Consider the following 20,181-nt stretch of genomic DNA (forward strand, 5'->3'; position numbering starts at 1 on the left):
TTAGGGCCTGCAGATGTAGCTCCCTTCCCTATGAGCTGTGAAAAGTAGACGCTAGTTATCCACAGGCAGACACCAAAAATTAGTGACAACTCCTCTGCCTAGGTACATAACTTGGGAAAAGATAATTACTCCTTCTCTCTTGCACATCTGCACCAGGCCAAATATAATGAAGCCCTATATTTTAATGGGCAGTAATGTTTAATATTTGACATTAGGTAAATATACTTTGCTTGCCACTAGAATAATTTCATACAGATTTAGGGTGGAGCTTTGAAAAGCTCCTGGGTAATGGAGTACAAATTCAACTGCACTCAAGGCTTATACTGTTTTGAAAGTCCCACCCGTAATCTCTGATCGTTATAAACTCTTACCAGCCAGTAAATCTCAGCCACTGCATTTTCAATAATGGTTACACTAAAAAACCCCAGCACCTGAGGTCAAATATTCTGACGTTACACGGTAGTTTCTGAGGACAAGGAGTGATGTCACCAGGCCAATATTGTGGTCTCCACTGCAGGGTACAGAGCCAGGGGGAGCAGAAGGGGAAAATTTCCATTTATGCAAAAGCCTTGGCAATTCAGAGCAATGGAAAAGGACAGAGAGAGAAAAAGTATATAGTTGAAATGTAAATAGCAGTTTTTCTGAAATATGTCTCCAAGTCAGTCCCTGCCTGACAAAAGTGCTTGAAAAATATCTGGATATATTGTAATGTGTCTCTTTTTTTTTTTTTTTTTAAGTACTTTACCAGTCTATCTATGGTAGCTCAGTGGATGTCAGCAACAGTGCTGTGTTTAAAATGATAGATATTTTAGAATGAAACTATAAATCTTTACAGACTTACAATCCACTTCCTTTTAAAAAATGTGGGTAACGGCAAATGGAAATTTACAATAGTAAAGAAAACTAGTGTTGTTAGGTTTCGGTCTTGATGCAGCAAATATGCATCTGCCTGATTTAAGCAGGTGATTCTCTTCATTGGCATAAAGTCTACCAAAGGCATTGATCGGGAATGACCCATGAAACGTGTTTATGGAAAGAACATACTACTGATCCAACTGATTTCATCACAGAGGAGCACCTTAGAAACACTGCTTAGTGTTTAGAAATACTGTAGATTGACATAAGTTGGGATAAAAGGGTTATTAAAAGTTAGAAATGATAACAAATTTATTAAACAAGGTAGATTAAAAAAAATAGTTGGCTTTTATGGAGGGAGTTCTTGGACTGCAGCAGCTTCCAAGGTCTGTATTTGGGGGGGGAGCTGAATGAATATAAAAAACTCTGGTATCAAACCAGATGCAACCAGATCCACAGAGGGATTTCCGTTCCCCACTGTCACTGATTTTCACAGTGGACGGGGTAAGAAGCTGCGTCTCCACCTCCGTAAGCTCCTTCTCATGCCTTGAGATTTAGGGACAAACTTCTGCACTGTTGGGCCTGAGGTCCCTTGTGTTTCCTTGTGTCTCTGTGTGCTACCAAGTGCTGGAGAGAGAAAACTAGACTGCGTCCGCCAGTGGTTTGACTCTTCCAGACTGTGTTTGGGATGGCAGAGAGAGGGGAGGAAGGGAAACTTGTCTAGAAGCCACAACACTAGTCCTAGACCAAAGCCTGTGTAAACTTGATGGACATAGCTGTGGAAATGCTAGCATCCGTTGTTGAGCCAGAAGGTATGTCTGGTTTGCGCAAGGAGAGTGGTGAGCTGCATATTTAACAAGCTATCGCAACTGTCCTGTGAGTTTCAGCTGCTCTCACATGGTTTAAAAATAACATTCAAGCGTTTTGTAACATGATAGCAGGCAGAAGATGGTTTCTGCTCCCAAATAGTGACCTTATTATGAGGTACACCAGCATTTTGTGAGATGTCTCTTCCACTATTTTTCTATGCGAGATAATGATAATATAATAAATTATCTTGAAATGGAATAACAGAGCCTCCTTAAATCATAACATTGAGAACCTGAATTGTTTTTCAAAAGAAAATTAAATAGCCCATTATATGATTTATTCTCTTTTGCTATGCATGTGAGGCATAGCTTATTTTTCCATTAAAATTTAGCTGGCCTCCAAGCACAAAAAAGAAAAATGCTTGCAAAGGCCACATTTCTGTGAGGACTGGTTGAGTTGGAATAAACTTTAGGTATCACCTTTTTGTATTTCATACGTATACACCAATGCTGTGCAGTCTCATTTGAGGGCTCTTCCAGGACCATAACTCCAAACTGCGGTGCTTCGCCTTCCACTGCCAGGAATTGGCTCAGACCCGTGATCCGAGTTTGGTCAATGAATGATCTGTGGGGGGGCGGGTGGGGGTGTTTTCTGTCCACTGTATCACACAATAATAGTGCTAAGCTTAAAAACAGTCAGTGAAACAGGCTCTGTTTCTTGCGGGGTTGATTAAGCAAGACAAAATCAATTAGCATCTGAGACCTCACAGGTTTCTGCAGGCAAATTGTTCCAATTACCAGCACCGGGAGAGCAAATTAGGAGGCAATTAAAAGGAGCAGCTGTAATTTCACTAAGTTATTCTTGTCACTGTCATATACAGTGCATTTTAGGTTCATTGAAAAGGTATTTTGTCACTTTAATTTTCCTTTAACAGTTATATTTTTCTTTAAAAAAAGATGAAACACAAACTTATTCTGGTGATTTACATTTGGAAATATTTCCTAAAAATGAGATAGGAGAGGGTATGTGCATGTGTATTTATACTGCATGTGGTTCAGGTAACTGCCTTTGGAGGGGCTGTTGCTGCTACTTATTCCCAGAGCTGATGTTTGTGCACAAAAGTTTCAGAAAAAAACATACCTGTATCACAGTGTATACTTTCTTGCAGAATATCTATCAGAAAGAAAAAAAAGGAAAGAGAAAAATTCATCATCTATCCGTCTGTAACGGTAACGTCCTGTTTTATTGGGTTATGTTCACACAAATCTGATATAGATCATAGTCGGGAGTCTATGAGTCTTTAAGCAAGTATCTCAAGTCACATTGCAAATATGAATTAATTAGCTTCGCTCTAGTTTTGCTTCACAGGCAGTAGGGAAGTTCTTTATTAAGTACGGAACTGAGATTGAAATTACTCAGCATCACACAGGAAATAGGAATCCTAACCTTTAATATCTCTTAAGCAAATTCACCATCCTTAACTCATACCAACTGAAAGAGAAATTCACACTGTGCGGTGTTGCCCCATCAAGTCCAACTTTCTCCATCTGACTTCCCTCCTTAAACACCATCTGCTGTCACCAGCCATTCCCTCCTAGGGCTCTGCGTTTTTCCATTAGCATTTTTAAACCTTTTGGAGATTCTCCATCTTCTGTGCCTTCAGTCTCAGGGCACTGCCTAATCCCAACGTGTTTAGTGCTTTGGGTGCTGGCTAGTTTCCTTGGGCTTGGAGCTGTTCAGTGGTAAAAGGCTTCTTGCCAAGGAGAAAACATTTCTGGTCAGTGGGAGGCAGAATCAGTGAGGAAGGTGGGGAGGAACAAAGTCACTTTTCTTGGCTTTTACTCTTCGATGGATCCACCTCGCCTCTTCACCTGGCCCGTATTTTTAGCCAGAGCAGCGCCCTTTCACTGCTGAATCTAAATCCCCTTGTAAGTGTAAAGGCAAATCGCATTAGGAGCAGAGCCGAGCACAAATGTTCACAGTGAGCGTTTTTTGGCGAGAGATGCATTTACAGTCATACTGAATCATTTTGCAAATCCATCTCGTTTGGGGGCAAGGGAAAGGAGGAGTCGGTGCAGATGTGGCACTCGGCACTGCCAAGGGAGACTGGCGGGGAGATGGGAACCCTCCACCGGCACGTGAGGAGATGCGTGTTTCTGCGTAAAGGAAAGGGAGAGGTGGGAGAGACTCCCCTCCTGGGGAAAGGGAGAAGGAGAGAGTGCAGATAAGGCTGCGGTTTGGAGCGGGAGCAAGGAAAGGATGGAATGATTTAGAAACACATGTTGCAAGGAGTTGGGATGCCTGTTGCATTTGTTCTTTAGCATTTAAAGGGTTAACGATCTTGGCTAAACACCATGCGTTAGTCTGAGGGGTACCACCCAAGAAAAAAAAAAAAAAGGGAAATTAAAAAACAAGCCTCACACCCACTAGTCTGCAATCAAATCTGCTCCGTCATGCTGAGGGACTGATGGAGGAGAGGAAACCAGCACGCTCCAGCCCTAATAATTCTGATGATTCATCGCTCAGAATTAACAGAGGTCTTTGGGGACAGAGGCAATGGGATCACGCTGCTTCTTCAGGGATAATAAACACTCCCAGTAAACATGCCTTCCCCGTCCCCTAAATATTCACCTCACGCAAATAACGTGAGTCATAGATCCCACCCAACTGCAGGTCACCGGCTGCCTCCGAGCTCAGATGTTCCTTTAACACACACTTTATACCACCCAACAGCAATTCTCCCCGGGCAAAGGCTTCTGGAAAGCACACAGCATTTATTTATTTGGACAGAGATGCACATGCACACATGCACACTCACACATATATCTGTGTAAGAAAGACTTTTTTTTCGAAGGGAGCGTGGAAAGGCGTCTTGCCAAATAAACGACACTAAGCGGCGCGTTCCATTTTAGGTGTTGACAGTGTATAATAAATCCCGGCCCTACCTAACATTTACAGGAACATTATAAAATAAGTGAAACGGCGTGAGCTGGTTCCCAGGGCAACCAGACAAACACAATAAACAGGCTGCAGAGGCAAGAGTATGTTACACCATACTCCTGGGTCTCAAATATATCACTTTACATTAGCCTTCTGCTGTTGCTGCTCCTGAAAGCTCTTTGTTTTATTATTACTAAAAAAAAAAAAAAAAGAAAAAAAGCTGGTATTTTTTTAGTGCAGATCAGTGTGAAATCGATGAGTTCCTCTGGTTGTTTGTCTTTATAGGTCTTTTACTGTATGTTAAAGCTTCTATGGAAATAATAGTGACAATTAATAACTCTATATAAAGAGCTGCATGTGTTCCTCCCCTTCAGAAGAATATTATTAATAAGGTGTCTAGCAATCCAGGGCCCTCCTGACCAGCTAAAAGCTAGTTTTGAGGGGTATTTTTCCTCAACCTAGATGCAAGATTAACTTTAAAATATATGGGGTGGCTAAGCCAGCTTTCTCTCCATTCAACACCCTTCCCCCAACTTTTCGTGTAACCAAAATACAGGTTTGGATCTGACCATCGCTAATTGTGGAGGACTATTCTGGACCCAGCTGGGACATTGCAGCTGGGGTTCATCAAGGTCCCCGACAACCTGTACAAAACGATGACATTTCATTCTCCTATCGACAGGTCACATCCACTTTTCTCTTCACCTCTTTCCTGGGGAACTGTGCATATAGTACATTAATATTTTCAGACCCATTCTTTAAATGCATCATTTCCTGAATATAGACTGCCCAAGAACAAGAAAAAAGAACTCCATGGGAGATGGGCGAAGGAAGGTGGGATTTTCAGAGAGGCACAGAGCATGATGTTTGCAAATAAGAAGATGTCTGTAGCAGTTTCTCAGCTTTTAAGACCACCCACTACTGATTCATCCTCTGGTACATCATCAGTGCTGAATGAACCAGGCCACATTTGCATTTTTTCTCCTACCCTGCCTATCTGCTACTGCAAACCACATTGCGCTTAAAGCCATCTTAGCATTTATGCTTACTGAACCACATTTTTGTGGTTTCTGTAATTGTTTTGGCTTGTTCTAGTTCAGGATGGACAAACATGGGGAGGCTCCATCTCAAAAGAGGCACCAGACGAAGCGTCCTGGTGCTTCTACCTAGACAGAAACTGGATGAATCAAAAGGAATGTATGGAGCGCGAGAATCTGGAAATCATAAACGCAGCAGCAACAGCGCTCAGTCCCTCTACCTCTGCTTCCCCTGAACCCTCCTTACTGTATGAGGAGCAAATAATAGTGACCAAAGGGAAATTGCTTCGAAGCAAGTGAGTGCCAGTTACTAGCCTCAAACTTTTAAAGGCACTTTGACAATGCTGGAACCTTCTTCGTGTGTTAGCCAGGGTTTTCTGCACAGTAATGACATTTGGAAGCGCGGATACCAGACTGACTTACAAGTAAAGGGTGGGGTAATCACATGCTCCTGGTTTCTTTGCCATATTTAGCTATATCCTTTCCAGACTGTCGCAGTTTACAGGCTCAGGTTTAGTGGCCCTGCCAAGTAACAAGCTGTTGGCCCGCGAACGCCGGGGTGGATGGCTGTTGAGTGAGAACACATCCACCCTCTCCAGTGTGAAAGCAACGGAGAGAGTTTTCTGTGCAATAACTGCGTGCTAAAGCAGGACTAACAGAGTGGAGGGGTTTTTTTCTTTTTCTTTTTTTTTATGACCAAATCACTGCCCTATTGATGACTAATTAGAATGAGTGGGGTCCAGATGGCCAGCTTCTTTAATGAGGCCAATTAAAGATCCAAATGTTTTCATACGGTGCCCTTTTTCCTAGAAAGTCTAAGCGGCAATGGAGGTCCCACCTTCTGCTCCAGACATAGGTCAGCAATATGATCCTAGAGTGCTTAAAAATAAAGCGCAAATGTGATAAGGAAAAAACAGCATGGATTTTCAGCAGGGAGGCTTTGCATAATGCCTCAGTCTCCAAGATTTATGCCAAAGTCCACCCCCAAATTCCTTCTCAAAACTAAAGAGCTTTTCTTGGTAGGGTTGCCCAGCTTCACTTTCTCTTTTTTTTTTTTTTTTTCTTTTTTTTTTTCCCCTGCTGCAAACTCTGCACTCCTGAGTCATGGTCATGAGAAGAGCTGTAAGGCTGTGAAACAGAGTTTCCGATTTCTAACCTGGAGAGACATAGTGAGTGGCTCACCAGGTTTCCACCCTTGTTTTGCAGGTTTTCAATAGAGTGTCTAAGCAACTGGCTCGGGGTGTTTATTCGAACCGAACGAGCTTCCTGCGGCTCTGTCGTCACAGGGGCACTTTCTGTCTGGCCACCTGAGAGGTTTGCAGGATACCCGCTCCCTCATTACAATAGTACCTGGGTTCTCTCGGTATTTTAGCATATTTCTCTTACCAAGACTCCCACAAAACACCTGCGTTTCACAAAAGGGGGATCAGGGAGCAGAAAGACTATCTGATTGCCCAGTATCACGCAGAACACAGGAGCAGAAGCAGAGAAAACAGTCTGAATTCCCAGACCGCAGGCTAGTGTTTAGCTTCGCTGCACAATCCGTCTTCTTGCTACTGCACTTTGTGAGCAATGAGGAGGAAAGCAGACTCCGATTCTAGTAATGGGTCGGATATTTGCAACCTTTACCCCGATTAAGAGACATTTATTTACAAAGACAACCACGCTAATTTGGTGTCAGTAGGGACGCTCGGATGAAGAACTCCTAGACCTGTGGCCAGTTCTATTTCCCAGAGGCTTTAGGGATGCAAAATTTGTTTCGGTTGTGAACTGGTCTGAAAGCAAAACTTTTACATTGTTTTTGAGAAATGAACAATCCAATTTTTATTGCTTCTGTTCACAAAATATTTAATTTTACAAAATGGATTTTTTAAAAAATAATCCAAGGGGATAAGTAAATGTTCTGTTTTAACATTTCCAATAAGTAGACTAACTCCTTCTCTACGGGCCTGATCGTCAGCTTGGCTTCGGTGTAGCTGTATTAGTTCATGCCATCTGAGGGCCTGACTTACACGTTTCGGGGTCGCAGAACCCGTCAGGTGAGCGCGTTCTGCTGTGCGGAGAACGGCAGGAGGGGAATGCTGCGTATTCCCAAATGTCTAAGGGCTATTTGGAAATGTACACGCCTGCGTGCACTGGACTGAATCAACCACAGACTTTATGAGGTTTGTGGTGTGTCTGAGTGTAACAATAGCAAAAGAAGTCCATGTGAGATTTCTCGGACATGTAAGATTAATATAGATTACGTATGTTCCATTAAATATACTGCAGACTCCAGGAAAGCCGAACTGGAATTGCAGCACAGTTAGCTCTTCAGGTGTGTAGGGAATAACATCAGCGGTGCCAGGATTCGTAACGACCTGGTGCACACATTTATATATGTTTCAGTGTTATCAGAAACACAGTGTGTAGGAAGCACTTCACCATTTGTGTGGTCGTCCACTCCCCCCGCCACCAGGAGGAAGGGTCCGTAGTCCTGGCGAGGACTGTGTGGTGACCACAGTTGTCTCACTCAGGGACAGGGAACTCGGTGTTTCTTGTGATAAGAGATCCCGGTTGTTTCTTCCATGAAAAAGGGCAGAGACAGGCTCTGTAAAAGTTGGTCCTCTAAGAAGTTGAAGGTAAAGAGAACTTTAGAAGCCACTGACAACTAAAAGTGTCAATGTGTTTGAGAAATGATTGATCCTGGACCTCGTGGAAGCATTGCTGTTGTTTTCAGGATGTTATCGAGTGAGTGGCAGGACATATCTGTGGCAATGAACTTTTCACCAAAGTCCTTAATAAAAAAAAAAAGAATAGAAAGAAATATACATCTGGAGAGAAAGCTTTGGGTCAGGCAGAGAAGGGGAGACCAAATGCTCTACCGCATGTGAATATAGAGGCACTTACTTGTGTTTAGATTACAAAAATATGAATAAGTTCCAAAATTTTTGGTGAGTTTGATAAATTCATGCAAAGCATGTGTCTAGCAAATGGGCAACCTGAAGCTCCAAAAGGAGACATCTAAATAGATTTCTGGCAGGATGGAGGCTAATGGAGAGTTACAGAGAGGCTGGCAGAAAGCAGAGAAACGTGCTGCACCCTGGCTGTGTTGGGTGCATGAGCAGATGGAGCCCTGAGGGAAGCGCAAGGCCATTTAAGGCCAGGAATGTCTCCTGGGACTTTCTGATGTATTTTAGGGATAAAAAGAGGCAAACAGAAAAGAGACTTAAAGCACTAATATTAGGCAGAGTAGAGACAGTCTAAAAACCCAGAGGCTGAGCTCCCTTTGTAGTTATTTGTGGTACTGGGTAGGATTGCATAGGATTGCATTTGTGGTTTCTATTCTTTCCCTCACCCTCAAAAAATGTGATGAATTCAATAAGCTTTCTAACTGCCAACCCAGTCCAGCACTTACAAAACCAGCTGACCCTCCCCATTTGCACCATCCCTGCTCCAAACCAGGGTCTCACACTGGGCATCCCAAACACGTCAGGTTTTGATCCAGCTGGTCTTCAAAGGCTGTGTCACAGCATGTGCTTTAGCAGATGTGCCATTACTTCATAGCAATTGTCCAAAGTTTTGCAGGATGTTTGAAGAAAAGGTTTCTTTCTGCCCTTCGTTTAGGCTCTCAGTCCTGGGAGTCCAACAGCGCTGCCTGTAACTGGGTAGAAAGCTAACAGACCCGGTCCTGGGGATGCATCGCAGTCCTGCTGGTGGTACCCACATCCGTGTCAGTCCAGCCTGCAGTCCCCCACAATTTTCCTGATTTATTTCATTCTTCCCTGATATCTTAGCCTGGGACTTAACTCCCCCAATCGCCCCCATATACCTGCGTCAATGCCTTTTGACATCACATTACCTATTAAGTAGGGATGGAAATTTTACCAAATTCCAGTATAAGTTGCCTTTGTTTTGGTCAGATACTCCTTGTTTTGCCATACCTTAATGCAGATAGGCCGATCTGACGCACTACATGGAAACAGTGAGTTTCTGTCCACCTATAATAATGGTTCAAGTGAAAATCAAAGCCTTTTTTCAGATGCATCCCTCTGCCTGTAGTTGAGTAAAACACATTTGGGACCCAGAGCTGCCCGTAAGCCATTTACTGAGGGCTATTTGCCTACACCGCCAAGTCAGTACACCACCCAGGCGTCCTCTAAGCTATTGCTCTGTATGTGCAACAGGGCATTAACATTGATCCTGTCCCTATTTCAGCAGCCCCTTACAGTGTCAAGCCAGCTAGCTGAGCCATTTCCCTGAGAACGCTCTTGGCCCCTTCGCTGTACTCCTCCGAGAGCTCTCTGGCCAGGCTGATTTTTTGGATGTTCTCTCTTAGATTAGCTTTTAGCCGTACCTGGTCCAGATACTCTGGGTTTGCAGATTTGATTCTCTCTGCCAGCTGAGTCTGGCTCTGAAGCACTGAGCAGATCATTTCCTGCAAGGTAGTTTCTGTCGCAAGGACACGCTTTGTGGAACGACTCAGCTCCTCCATCTGCTGCTGGACCTTCTGCAGTTTGTCAGGCACTTTCTTCTCCTTTACAATGAGTGAAAAACTATAGCCCTCCACGTGCACCTGCGCCTCGCAGGCACCTGAAAAGACAAAACAACGTCTATCGTGTGACTTGCATCTGGTTAGAATCCAACAAAGAGATGTCTAAACACTTTTGTTTCTGCAAAACTACACGCATGGAGCAATAGCTCTCCAGTGACTGACTGTGAAAGGAATCCATAAAATAAGCTTGTTTCCCGTTTCCTTATCGCTGCCTCTGCTCTGCGTGCGTGGGCTATATAATAGAGGTATTTGCCAGCAGCAAGCCAACAGACTCCATATAACTTCCGTAAGCGCACAAGGCCAAAATCATCCCTGATACAGCTGCTCTGACTTCCCTCTGGTGAAATCAATAGCCTTTCCACCTGGCTAAATCTGAACTATCTTTTCTGTTTGTTCATTTAGTGAAAACCGTAGGGTATTGGGTGAGTATTTTCTGAAAAGCATATTGCAAATCCATCCTAATCTTCCATGAGACACCTCATTGTTTTCCTGATCAGTCCCACCAGCTCGAGGCTTTTCTTTCCCCTGAGTTTCGGGGTTATTTCTGCAGTATCATGAAGGCTGATGTCACACATCAGGGGCCGGGCTGGAGTTAGTGGCACGAGATAGCCAGATCTGGCAACATGTCTTTTCAAGATCATTCAGCCCAAACGGAAACTTGACGTTCTACCATAAAGTAGAAACAAGCTATAAAAATGGCTAGTATCTCCAGAAAGCTGGCGTATATCTATACTGTGTGACGCAGCATGTGAAGCCACAATGCTGTTGGTTTGAGCAGGCTACTTGCAGACAGGGGCTGCGAGGTGGCACCTGAGCCCAGGGACCCTCCACAGGGCTGCTGTGCGCTGCCCTCGGTGCCCTCCCCGTCCCCACTGTACTCCATGACCGAAAACCGGGAATAGCCAAGTAATCGTTTTCCTAAGGGACGTTCAAGTAGACCTATGTCATCTGCAGCAGCTTGTAGAGAATGCTGTTAATTCACGTGGTCCTGATTATTTTAATGTTGGCTTCGGTTTACTCTTGTCTTTTGTCTGCTTACCGTGCTCCTGCTGTATATGCTCTATACAGGCTGCAAGACTAGCAACGGGAGCGCAGCCAGAAAGCTCCTTCAGCTTTTGGGCAGCCTGCTTCATGGCAGAGTGGTCCTCATGCTGCTTGTTGAAAGCTTTAGCGATATCCGAGAAGAGGGTGTCAATGGCAAGTACGTTTACCAGCTTCATTGTGAGGGTCCCCTCCTTACCGAAGACCCCTGCAGAAATTAAAAACCCAAAGGAATTTAAGAGTTAGCCATGGAATAAATCAACCAGGGACTCAGGGAAGGGGTGAGGGAGGGAGAAGGGAATCAGTATGGAATCAGCATAGGAACCTCGCTTATATGCCATGATCAGACTCTTCATTTGACTTGCTGCCTCTGGCTGCCTTCATCAGTCACTTCAAAATGAATGAAATGAAGTGAAAGTGAAATGAAATGAAAGTCAAAGGCAATCTGAGTAGCTCATGGGAGGCAGGTGACCGTTCATCTTTATGAAGCTGAAGATGATTAAGTCATCTTGGAACATGGGGTTTTTTGAAAACTCTCACTTTCTGTGACTCTCCCAAATCTTGTACTTAACAGAGGAGGGAGCTGAAGCCAGATCTCCTGAGTGCCCAGCATGCTATCTGTTAAACTTAGCTGAGAATTTTCCATGAAATGTGTTGTTTGGGATTTTTGCTAGTTTTTTTTTTTCCAGGCAGAAATGCTGATTTGCTGAAACTAAAACTTTACAAGAGGAAGGAGAGATTCTGAGAAATATATTAGCAAAACCATTTGGGGCAGGAGTGGGGGACAGCATTGAAATTGTTGAAACAGCCCATTCCAGTAACTTTCAAAACGGCACTAAAATTGCGATGACTTTTTACTTCGAAATGTAAATTGACTATTGAATCATTCATCTCACTTCCTGCAAATTTCTGGAAATACACCGTATCGTCCAAGAACCCTCCGTAGTTAGCAGAAACACATAACCTGTTATCAGCCTGAGACTAGATCATGCTGAAAGGTTCTCCGACACAGAAAGTATAATATCTGTACACCAGGTGCTCCAGAGGAAAAGCAAAGAACTGCTCGGTCTGTAGCTATGGGATATGTTTCCTCCACAAGGCTCTCATCCCAGCTGCCAGGAGGAAAGACAACAGTCGGTCTTACACTTAGTAGCTAAAAATTATCTTGGCTCCGCTGAAATTGAATAAAATATGCTGATTTACAGCAGCTGAGGATCTAATTCAGTAATTTTTCATACCTCCACTAGATTAAAGTTTTTCTTCAGTAAGCAAATCCTTCCTCCTTATACAAAGGGAATATTTCAAATCCTCTTAGAGCATGCTCAGTTCACAATAATTTTAATTAGAATTTGACATTCAAATCCCTTAGGCAGCTTTAGAAATTGCAAAGCAGTTGCACCTATACAGCCACTGGAGCCCTAATTAAAAGTTCAGTTATACAACTGGAAATCGGACCAGTGGTTCCATGACAGCATTCTTAGACCTTAGTTTGTTTTACAAACCTACAGAAAACTAATTGCATCTCCTGAGCAATGGAATACATGATCCTTTTGCTAGCAGTATTTCCAGCAAATGTCAGAGAGGTTTGTTTTTTTATAGAAGGAAAACGTTGGTCTCAGTTTTAAACAATAAAATCTTTTTTAGTAAGTTTCCCTGTTGCCAAATTAATGCTCAGTGTGCTTTTTTTTTTTTGCTTTTCTGTTTTGCTTTTAAGTGTCTAAGTTTCCTTAAAAAAAAAAAAAAAGTGTGGGGAAGGAAAGGGTATTCTTTTTCCCAATAAAAGGATAGTTCATAATAATAGACAGAAATGGAGAATCTGCTCTCTAGAGTGCCACAGAAGATCAAGAGTTATGTCACTTAGAGATGTTCCTTCAGATTTTCACCAGCATAAGAGAAAAATTTGTTTCTATCACGTTCCATCTAGTTCCATAAAATTTATTTTAAGTAGAGTCAATGAATAAGTAAATACTTCATTAGACTACCTGAGGAATATTATATAGAACTAATTTGAGGAAAAGTTCAGAGTAAAATCTGAGCTAATTACTCATCCCATAGCTTACGGTCTTCAACACTAGTTCTTGGCTCCATTCCAGCTGAATGATTATGCCTGGTCTTTGATGGAAACATGTTTTTTTAAGAAAATGAAAATACACAAAGAAAATATCTTGTTTTCTGGAGAAAATCAGATTTTTCTTTGAAAAACCTTATCTTTGAAAACATTAAAGCTTTTCATCTTTCCTGAAAGCTAAAATATTTCAGCAAAAGTCTAAAAGAGCCAAGCCAAAAAGAGTGCAGTTCATGAGTGAATGGCACAGAACTGGGCTTCCGTTGTGCCTTGTGTTTATGACTAACCTGGCATTACAAATGGGGACTGTCCTGCCACACTCCTTTAAACGAACCCTTGTTATTGGGATTCTGTAGCAAGCATGAGACACACAATGCTGTAAAATCAGAACATCCTACTCGCTGGGCTGGAAAAATTGTCCTACTTTGTCATATGCTTTTCCTTTGTACAAAGTTATTTTGATCTCCAGTGGCGTTTCTATGTCATATAAATAATGCGTTGCACGTTCTGCAATTTGGACACTTTTTTAGGCTGTGCTTCTTGTAAACAAACTCTCTGGACGAGGGGAACCTTGAATTTTCCTCCATTTCTACTGAATTTAGTATTTTTCACTTCCTGTCCTAAATTGTCCCAAAGTGGCTACCCATTAGCAGTCCGGCAATGACTTTTAGAAATGCTTGGCAGTTTGTAAAGCACTTAGATTTCTTCTGGACGAAAAGCATTGCATAAATGTGAAGTCATTACCATTTAACCTTCTCTTTTATAACTGCTCGTTTACAGTCTCTGGCAGGGGGTCTATACTATTATTTTTTGTTTCTGCTGATGGCAGAAAGGGAGGTGCTGATAATTTGTGTACATGTGTTTCTTGTGTGTCTGTGTACAATTTCAGCATCAGAGCATTTTTGAATGAGTACCAGAATTTATTAATTATCACTTTAACCACCATCCTCAAAGAAGGGTAGTGGGGTGGGGGGGACTTCCAAAGAAAATAGTTAAAATCTTATTACCGATGTTTCGGCAGGGCTGCCTTGTATGCACAGGAAGTGGTTCCCGCTGGGAAAGAGAAAGAAAGTTATGATGGCTTTTTCAAACTGAGGAGGAACAGCTTTACACAACAGTTTTGCTGACACCTTTGCATAAGACTGTATAGGCTAGATAGGAAATGCTGCACTAATCGGGACAGGGACGTGAGCGGACCGAGAGAGCAGGAGGGCTGGGCTGGATCGGACGCGTCTCCGGGTGAGCGGGGCGGCCTCCTGCCAACAGCGCAAGGCTGGACTCTGATCACTTCATGCTTCCATCAAATCATAACTCACTGGGCTTCAGGTTCAGCAAATGTATGAACTCTATGGCCCAAAGAAAGAAAAAGCTCACTTCAAAATACCTGATAAAAAACAGATCTGAAGGGTTCTGAGGAGGGCAAGACGCTGGTTTCTCTCACCTCTCCCAGCAGAGCCTATAGGTTTCCCTGCATCTTTTGCAGCTCCACCAGCAGAAACCTTCTCCTCTCCCCGTCCGTCTCTTCCTGAGCCAACATCCAAATGCTTTTGTAAAGCTTGGCTACTTTAGAGAAAAGGCAATGCCTGAACCCTGAGAAGCAGTCGAAGGTAATCTATCAGGTGATGCTTGATGATGTGCTGGCACCGAACTCTCCTACTGATCTTTGGTTAAATGGAGAAGGCTTTTTCTGGTCTTTAGCCTCCATTACATGCCCTGGTATTACCACCAGAAGCTGTTGCCTGCCTATCGTCACTATATTGCACACTTCATAACTCCCCCTACCAAATCCTACCTTCATCTCCCAAGCCTGTCTTGGGACAAAATGCTGGAAAAAACATTTTCCAGTCAGTTCAGGAAGTCTTTAGAAATCAAAAAAAGAAAGGTAAAAGAAAGTCGGGTCAGTTCTACCCTCTCAGTACCTCCATTTGTTTTTTTCTGTTTGTTTTTTTAGTTACAAAGTGAGGACACTAACTCTTACAGACCTTGCAACGAGGCCTGTTCAGCTCGGATACTGAACAGTGACTCTGAGGACAGATCCAACCTTGCAGAAAAATTCCTCATATATTCCCTTGACAGCTGTATCAGGGTTGTTTTGTTTTTACACAAAATTCAAAATATCAGCAAAGGCTTTCAGCATGAATTTGAAATTTAAAAAAGCAGCTGTATTTCAGATGCAAAAGCTGGACTGTGACAGTGCAGTAATAGGTAAGCATGATGGACACTTAAAAGTAGCAGTGATAGCTTTACCCCTTCATTGGAAAACAAATGAATAATCAGCAATGATGTTTGTCTTGGGAATGTTTTATATATTAATATATCAGTGGAGTATGTCACTGTTGACAATGACACAGTTTGGAACATGCCTCCCTTGAAAAATGAATGCAAAAATTGCTTTTTAAGTATGAAGAAAGGATACCAAAGAAAACTTGTTAAACATCCGATAGCAACTGTCATGCATAAGAAAACTCGAGCTAAGATGATGGGTGAGGAAGGGACTATTTACCACCTCCTTACTCCTTGTGCAGACCCACAGGGCAGCATTAGACCCCTCCATGTAACAGCAGCGGGCAGCGTGCTTTGCCAGCCGTGTTGCAAAATCTCCGTAGAAGAGGTGCAGGCGGCCGGGGCTGGCAGAGCTGGGCACCCCCGGCGGGACGCCTCGGGCTGGAGCTGGCGCTGCAGCTGCACCACGGCGCGGCCGTCCCAGCGCTGCCACCTCGATTCCTCCCCCCGCGGGGTATTTGCTTGTCCGGGAGTCTGTGCACCAAGGCGATCTCACCCCGTCACTGCCCTGCCGCGGGAGACTCGCGTAGCCCCCTTTCTCTGCCCGATCGGCCGAGCCACCGCGCGGAGGGAAAGCCCTTTTCCCAAGGACGACCGTGGATCTGGTTACTCACCGTGACGCAGTCAATAACTCTTTCCCCTCTCCACCCACCCCATGTCCTTGCTGTGTTTTTGCTGGATAAGGGGACATGCTTTCTTACCTCTTCAGAAGTAGCTGAGAGACAGCAACAGCAAGAGATGGGCATGTTTATCTGGAAAAAAAAAAAAAAAGACCCGGAAAAGGGGAATGTAAGCGTCCTAATGGGACCTGTAAGCAAGCAAGCCGGCTCACACCACAGGAGAACAACAGCAACCCCGTTGCAAAACAATTGCAGCCCAAATAAAGTCAGGATTTCATGTCATGGCACATCCAGGGACTTTCCAGTGCACACGGCTCCCTTGCCCAAATATTCACTGTTAACCTTTCTTTTCAAGTCTGCAGTTTTGCTTTCGGCAAAGTAATTGGCTTCTGACAAGTCGGCCTCTCTCCTTCTGCAAACAAACTTGGGATTATCAAACAAAGACTTTGCACTTGAAGGAGCGACTTCCTCCCCGCTCCCAGGCCAGCGGGCCGGCGCGAGGTGGGGGAAAGCCGATTCCTGCATGCTCCGGGAGAAACAGGGCTGGCCGCGGGCTAGCTGGTGGCAAACAGCACTTCCCCGCATGCTGAGCGAGCGTCGTCATGAAAACACGGGCTGCACCTCCAACAGAATATGTTATTGTGCAGATAAACATGGCAGATTAGGACCAGTTGTGGATGTGTTAAGCAACGCTCACCTTTGATTTGCATGATTGCTTCCATGCTGCGTATTGCGTCTTCTCTGAATGACGTGTCACGGCAGGAAGACGATTCTGTGCAACCGATCCGACACTGCATTTCAACGCGTGTTCGCGCCGAGCCCCGTGGACTCAGGCAGCTTCAATGAGCATTTCTGATTCCACCCTGCACGTGCTGCTTGGCCAATTTCTTATATATTCTGTTCAGTTAGTTCAGCCTTACCATTACAGTTTAAGACAAATTTCACTCTAACAGAGCAACCAGGGAGTCGTAGTGCACCTGAATGACTAAATTTGTCAGTGTGTGCAGTGATCTGTAACAGCGGTGCTAGAACTCAGATCCTCCTTTAGACAAAACAAAAACTAAGCAGATGGGCATTTCCCTCCTGGCTCTCAAAGGAGCCTTCTTTAATTTTTGGAGGGCTCCTGTAATACGGTCTCCAGCCAGCAAAAGGCAGAGACATAGGTTCACAAGAACTTTTTGCATCTCTTTAACAGCAAAATTTGATTGCTAAATAAGAAATTCAGATCTCCCATGTACTGGGGTGAATGGAAATTGAGACTCCAAATTGCTTATTATTAACCACAATGAGCTGGGCTGGTTTTGCTTTTTCTCCTCAAATCCCCTCCCCACTCCTCCTATGACATCTTTTCTCTTTCATACCAGTCTTTCAACCACGAATCCCAAGTTATAGTCAGATTTGTGTTTCAGTCTAAGCACTCCTGCCCATTCTCTTACTCATACAAAATGGTGCAATTAATTTATTGCAGTCTCACCACAGTTGTTTTATTCATCACAAATGTAAAGCTCCTGTGAAGTACGCCCAAGAGAGGTAATATCATTTTAACAAAACTGTCCTGATGAAAGAAAACTGAGAATCCAGGGAGAAACAGTAGGCTTATAAACCTAGAGTGTGTTTCTCAGATAATATTTCTTCCAATAAAACATTATTTCATATGATAATGAGTATGCAGCCTGTTCAGTAAAGAAGCCACACAGTAAATATAGGTGGAAAAAGCCAGAAAGGACAAATACCATTGGCAGACTCCAGAATTAATCTTCATAAGGTATGGCAAATTAAATGAAGAATCTGCTCTTACCTTGTGAATGGGTCGGGGATGAAAATGTAACTCTCTTGAAAGAGTGTGCATATCCAGCATAGAAATAATCAAGGCTACTTCATAGGTGTTAAAATGCAGCTGTGATGGATCTTAAGTGACTACTGCCCGTATTCAGAGAGCCAGTCTTAGGGCACAGGAATTGCCTGAGGGCTATGGATCCCCTCTTGGGAAGAGGATCATCGATCCACAATAAAAGGAAGATCTATGTCATGGGGGTCTCACAACCAAAGTTGTCTTTGTAGTGTCCTTTGATCAATTAAGGCAACTCGATGTGTGCTGGCTACTCATGATGATATTTCAGGATTTGCAGGAAAACAAGGGCAGGTCAACCCTACAAATCAGCTATCTGAGCAAGCTGCCGTGAGGTTAGGAAGCCTTTTAATGAATCTGAGCTGCATTTTGTTTTGCCTTGATTGAGTTAGGATCTCAGATAGAAACCTTGACGCATGTAATCACGTTTTATGGACTGTAGGCATGCACCTAGTTTGAATCTTACTATCTGAAATGGTAGGGAAATGTGTTTCTAAATCTTGGTTTACAACCTGGCTCACACAGTGATTTCTTAATGTCAAGTCGAAATGCTGAAGTGGTTTCTACCTTTCTTCTATTTGATTTTTTTTATTTATTTTCTCAGTCAATACCTGAAATCTTCTGCGGTTACATTAGCCTGGGCCATTGACAAATACACGTCTTCCAGGCTATCTCTGTAGTCCGTCAGATTTTATTGTTGTTCATTTTAATGGCTGTATAGAGCATTAAAGGGGTCTACATATTTTTTTTAAAAAGCAACAACAACAAGCTGAGATACAAAACTGGACTGTCTCACGATGACATAGTGCCATGAGGTTCCCAGACTGCTGTTAAGAAAATACAGCTCATACGCATGGTGCCCCTGCCCAGCTATGTTTCATCTGCCAGGGGATGTTGAAATTGTGCCTTCCTGGCGCTGCCTTTATTTACCACAGTGGCATTGACTTCATGCGCTGGGGCCCTTTCCATTTGGGTTGCCTCAGCCAAGGTCATCATTGCGTAAAGCATGAGCCCACAAATAGCAATTTCTTGCTATTTCTGAGGAGAATTACTAGTTCTGTTTGCATCAAGGACTGTGAGGAATCCCTGCTACACTTGGGACGTGGCAAAGCTGACTTAGTCAGAGTTTCTTGGATTAAGCAGTAAGAAAAAAAAAAAAGAGCTAGAAAGATGAGTCACTGCTGAATGAAAATGTACTCTGTAGCTTCTCATGGAAATCAAGCGTTCTTAAAAAATCATATGATGTGTCTCTCTATATATTTTTCTATATATTCACATAGACATGTGACTATATATACATATGTATGTATATATATATACACACACACACAAAGATTCACGTACACCTACACACATATATGTATGTCTATAAATATGTAACACCAAATTCTGAGTGGCGTTGAGTGTACATGCTGGGCCATGAACCCTAAATGTACCAAAGGAATTGCACAGCGTACCCTTGCTTGCCTCTTTTATGCCTACTTCACAAAGGGATTCATGCTTAGGAAAAGAGATGGTCACGAAGAAATGATCCTGTGTGTAAGCGCTGAGGCACCTCAGATCCAGGGTTTTAAGGTATTTTGATGCCCAGCTCTTGATGAAATAACAAAACAGATGTTCTGCTCATCTTCTGTCACATGCTCAGGGCAAGGCAGGAACTCTGAGGTGTTTCATAAGTGTGAACCTCTGACTTTAATGCATGTTGTCTTCATGTTTTTACTTTGAATTTCCCCTTTCCAAGCAGTAAGGGAATGCAATACTATGGGAGAACAAACAAACAAAAAAATGTCATATGGATGAGAAATACTGCTGCAAGATTTTATATCTAATAGAAATACTTCTTTATGCCACAAAATGGCATTGTATGAAATTGTATCAGCTGATGAGGTTGTATTTACATGATGGTGCAACTTTTACAATTAGTTATGACACTATCAAAATTACCTAGAACAGAAGTGTCAAGCCCAAGCCTATAGGTTGCACATAGCACTGTTGGAAAGAGTAAGGACGTTTGTCCCTTTTCACTTTCCTGATACCTGATTCACCATCTCTCATGATTTCTTGGGCATATCCATCTGAAACTGAGATATTTCAGCAAGTCCTTTAAGTGTTTGTGGAAGAAGTCCAGCAGACCCAGATATGTGAAA

The 20,181-nt window shown here is 43.1% G+C and overlaps 1 protein-coding gene across 1 annotated transcript; it reads right to left on the bottom strand.

The window, feature by feature from the left end:
* Positions 1-7,478: 7,478 nt before the first annotated feature.
* On the bottom strand, positions 7,479-16,474 carry LOC106490195 (uncharacterized). Its single transcript, XM_067308321.1, has 5 exons — positions 16,267-16,474; positions 14,290-14,335; positions 11,216-11,425; positions 9,979-10,214; positions 7,479-8,418 (listed from the first exon to the last, which is right to left on the bottom strand). Exons 1-5 carry the CDS (start codon positions 16,309-16,311, stop codon positions 8,302-8,304), a joined length of 654 nt encoding a protein of 217 aa, XP_067164422.1. The 5' UTR covers positions 16,312-16,474; the 3' UTR covers positions 7,479-8,301.
* Positions 16,475-20,181: the final 3,707 nt, after the last annotated feature.

Source organism: Apteryx mantelli, chromosome 19 (assembly GCF_036417845.1).
Source record: "Apteryx mantelli isolate bAptMan1 chromosome 19, bAptMan1.hap1, whole genome shotgun sequence".
NCBI classification, from domain to species: Eukaryota; Metazoa; Chordata; class Aves; order Apterygiformes; family Apterygidae; genus Apteryx; species Apteryx mantelli.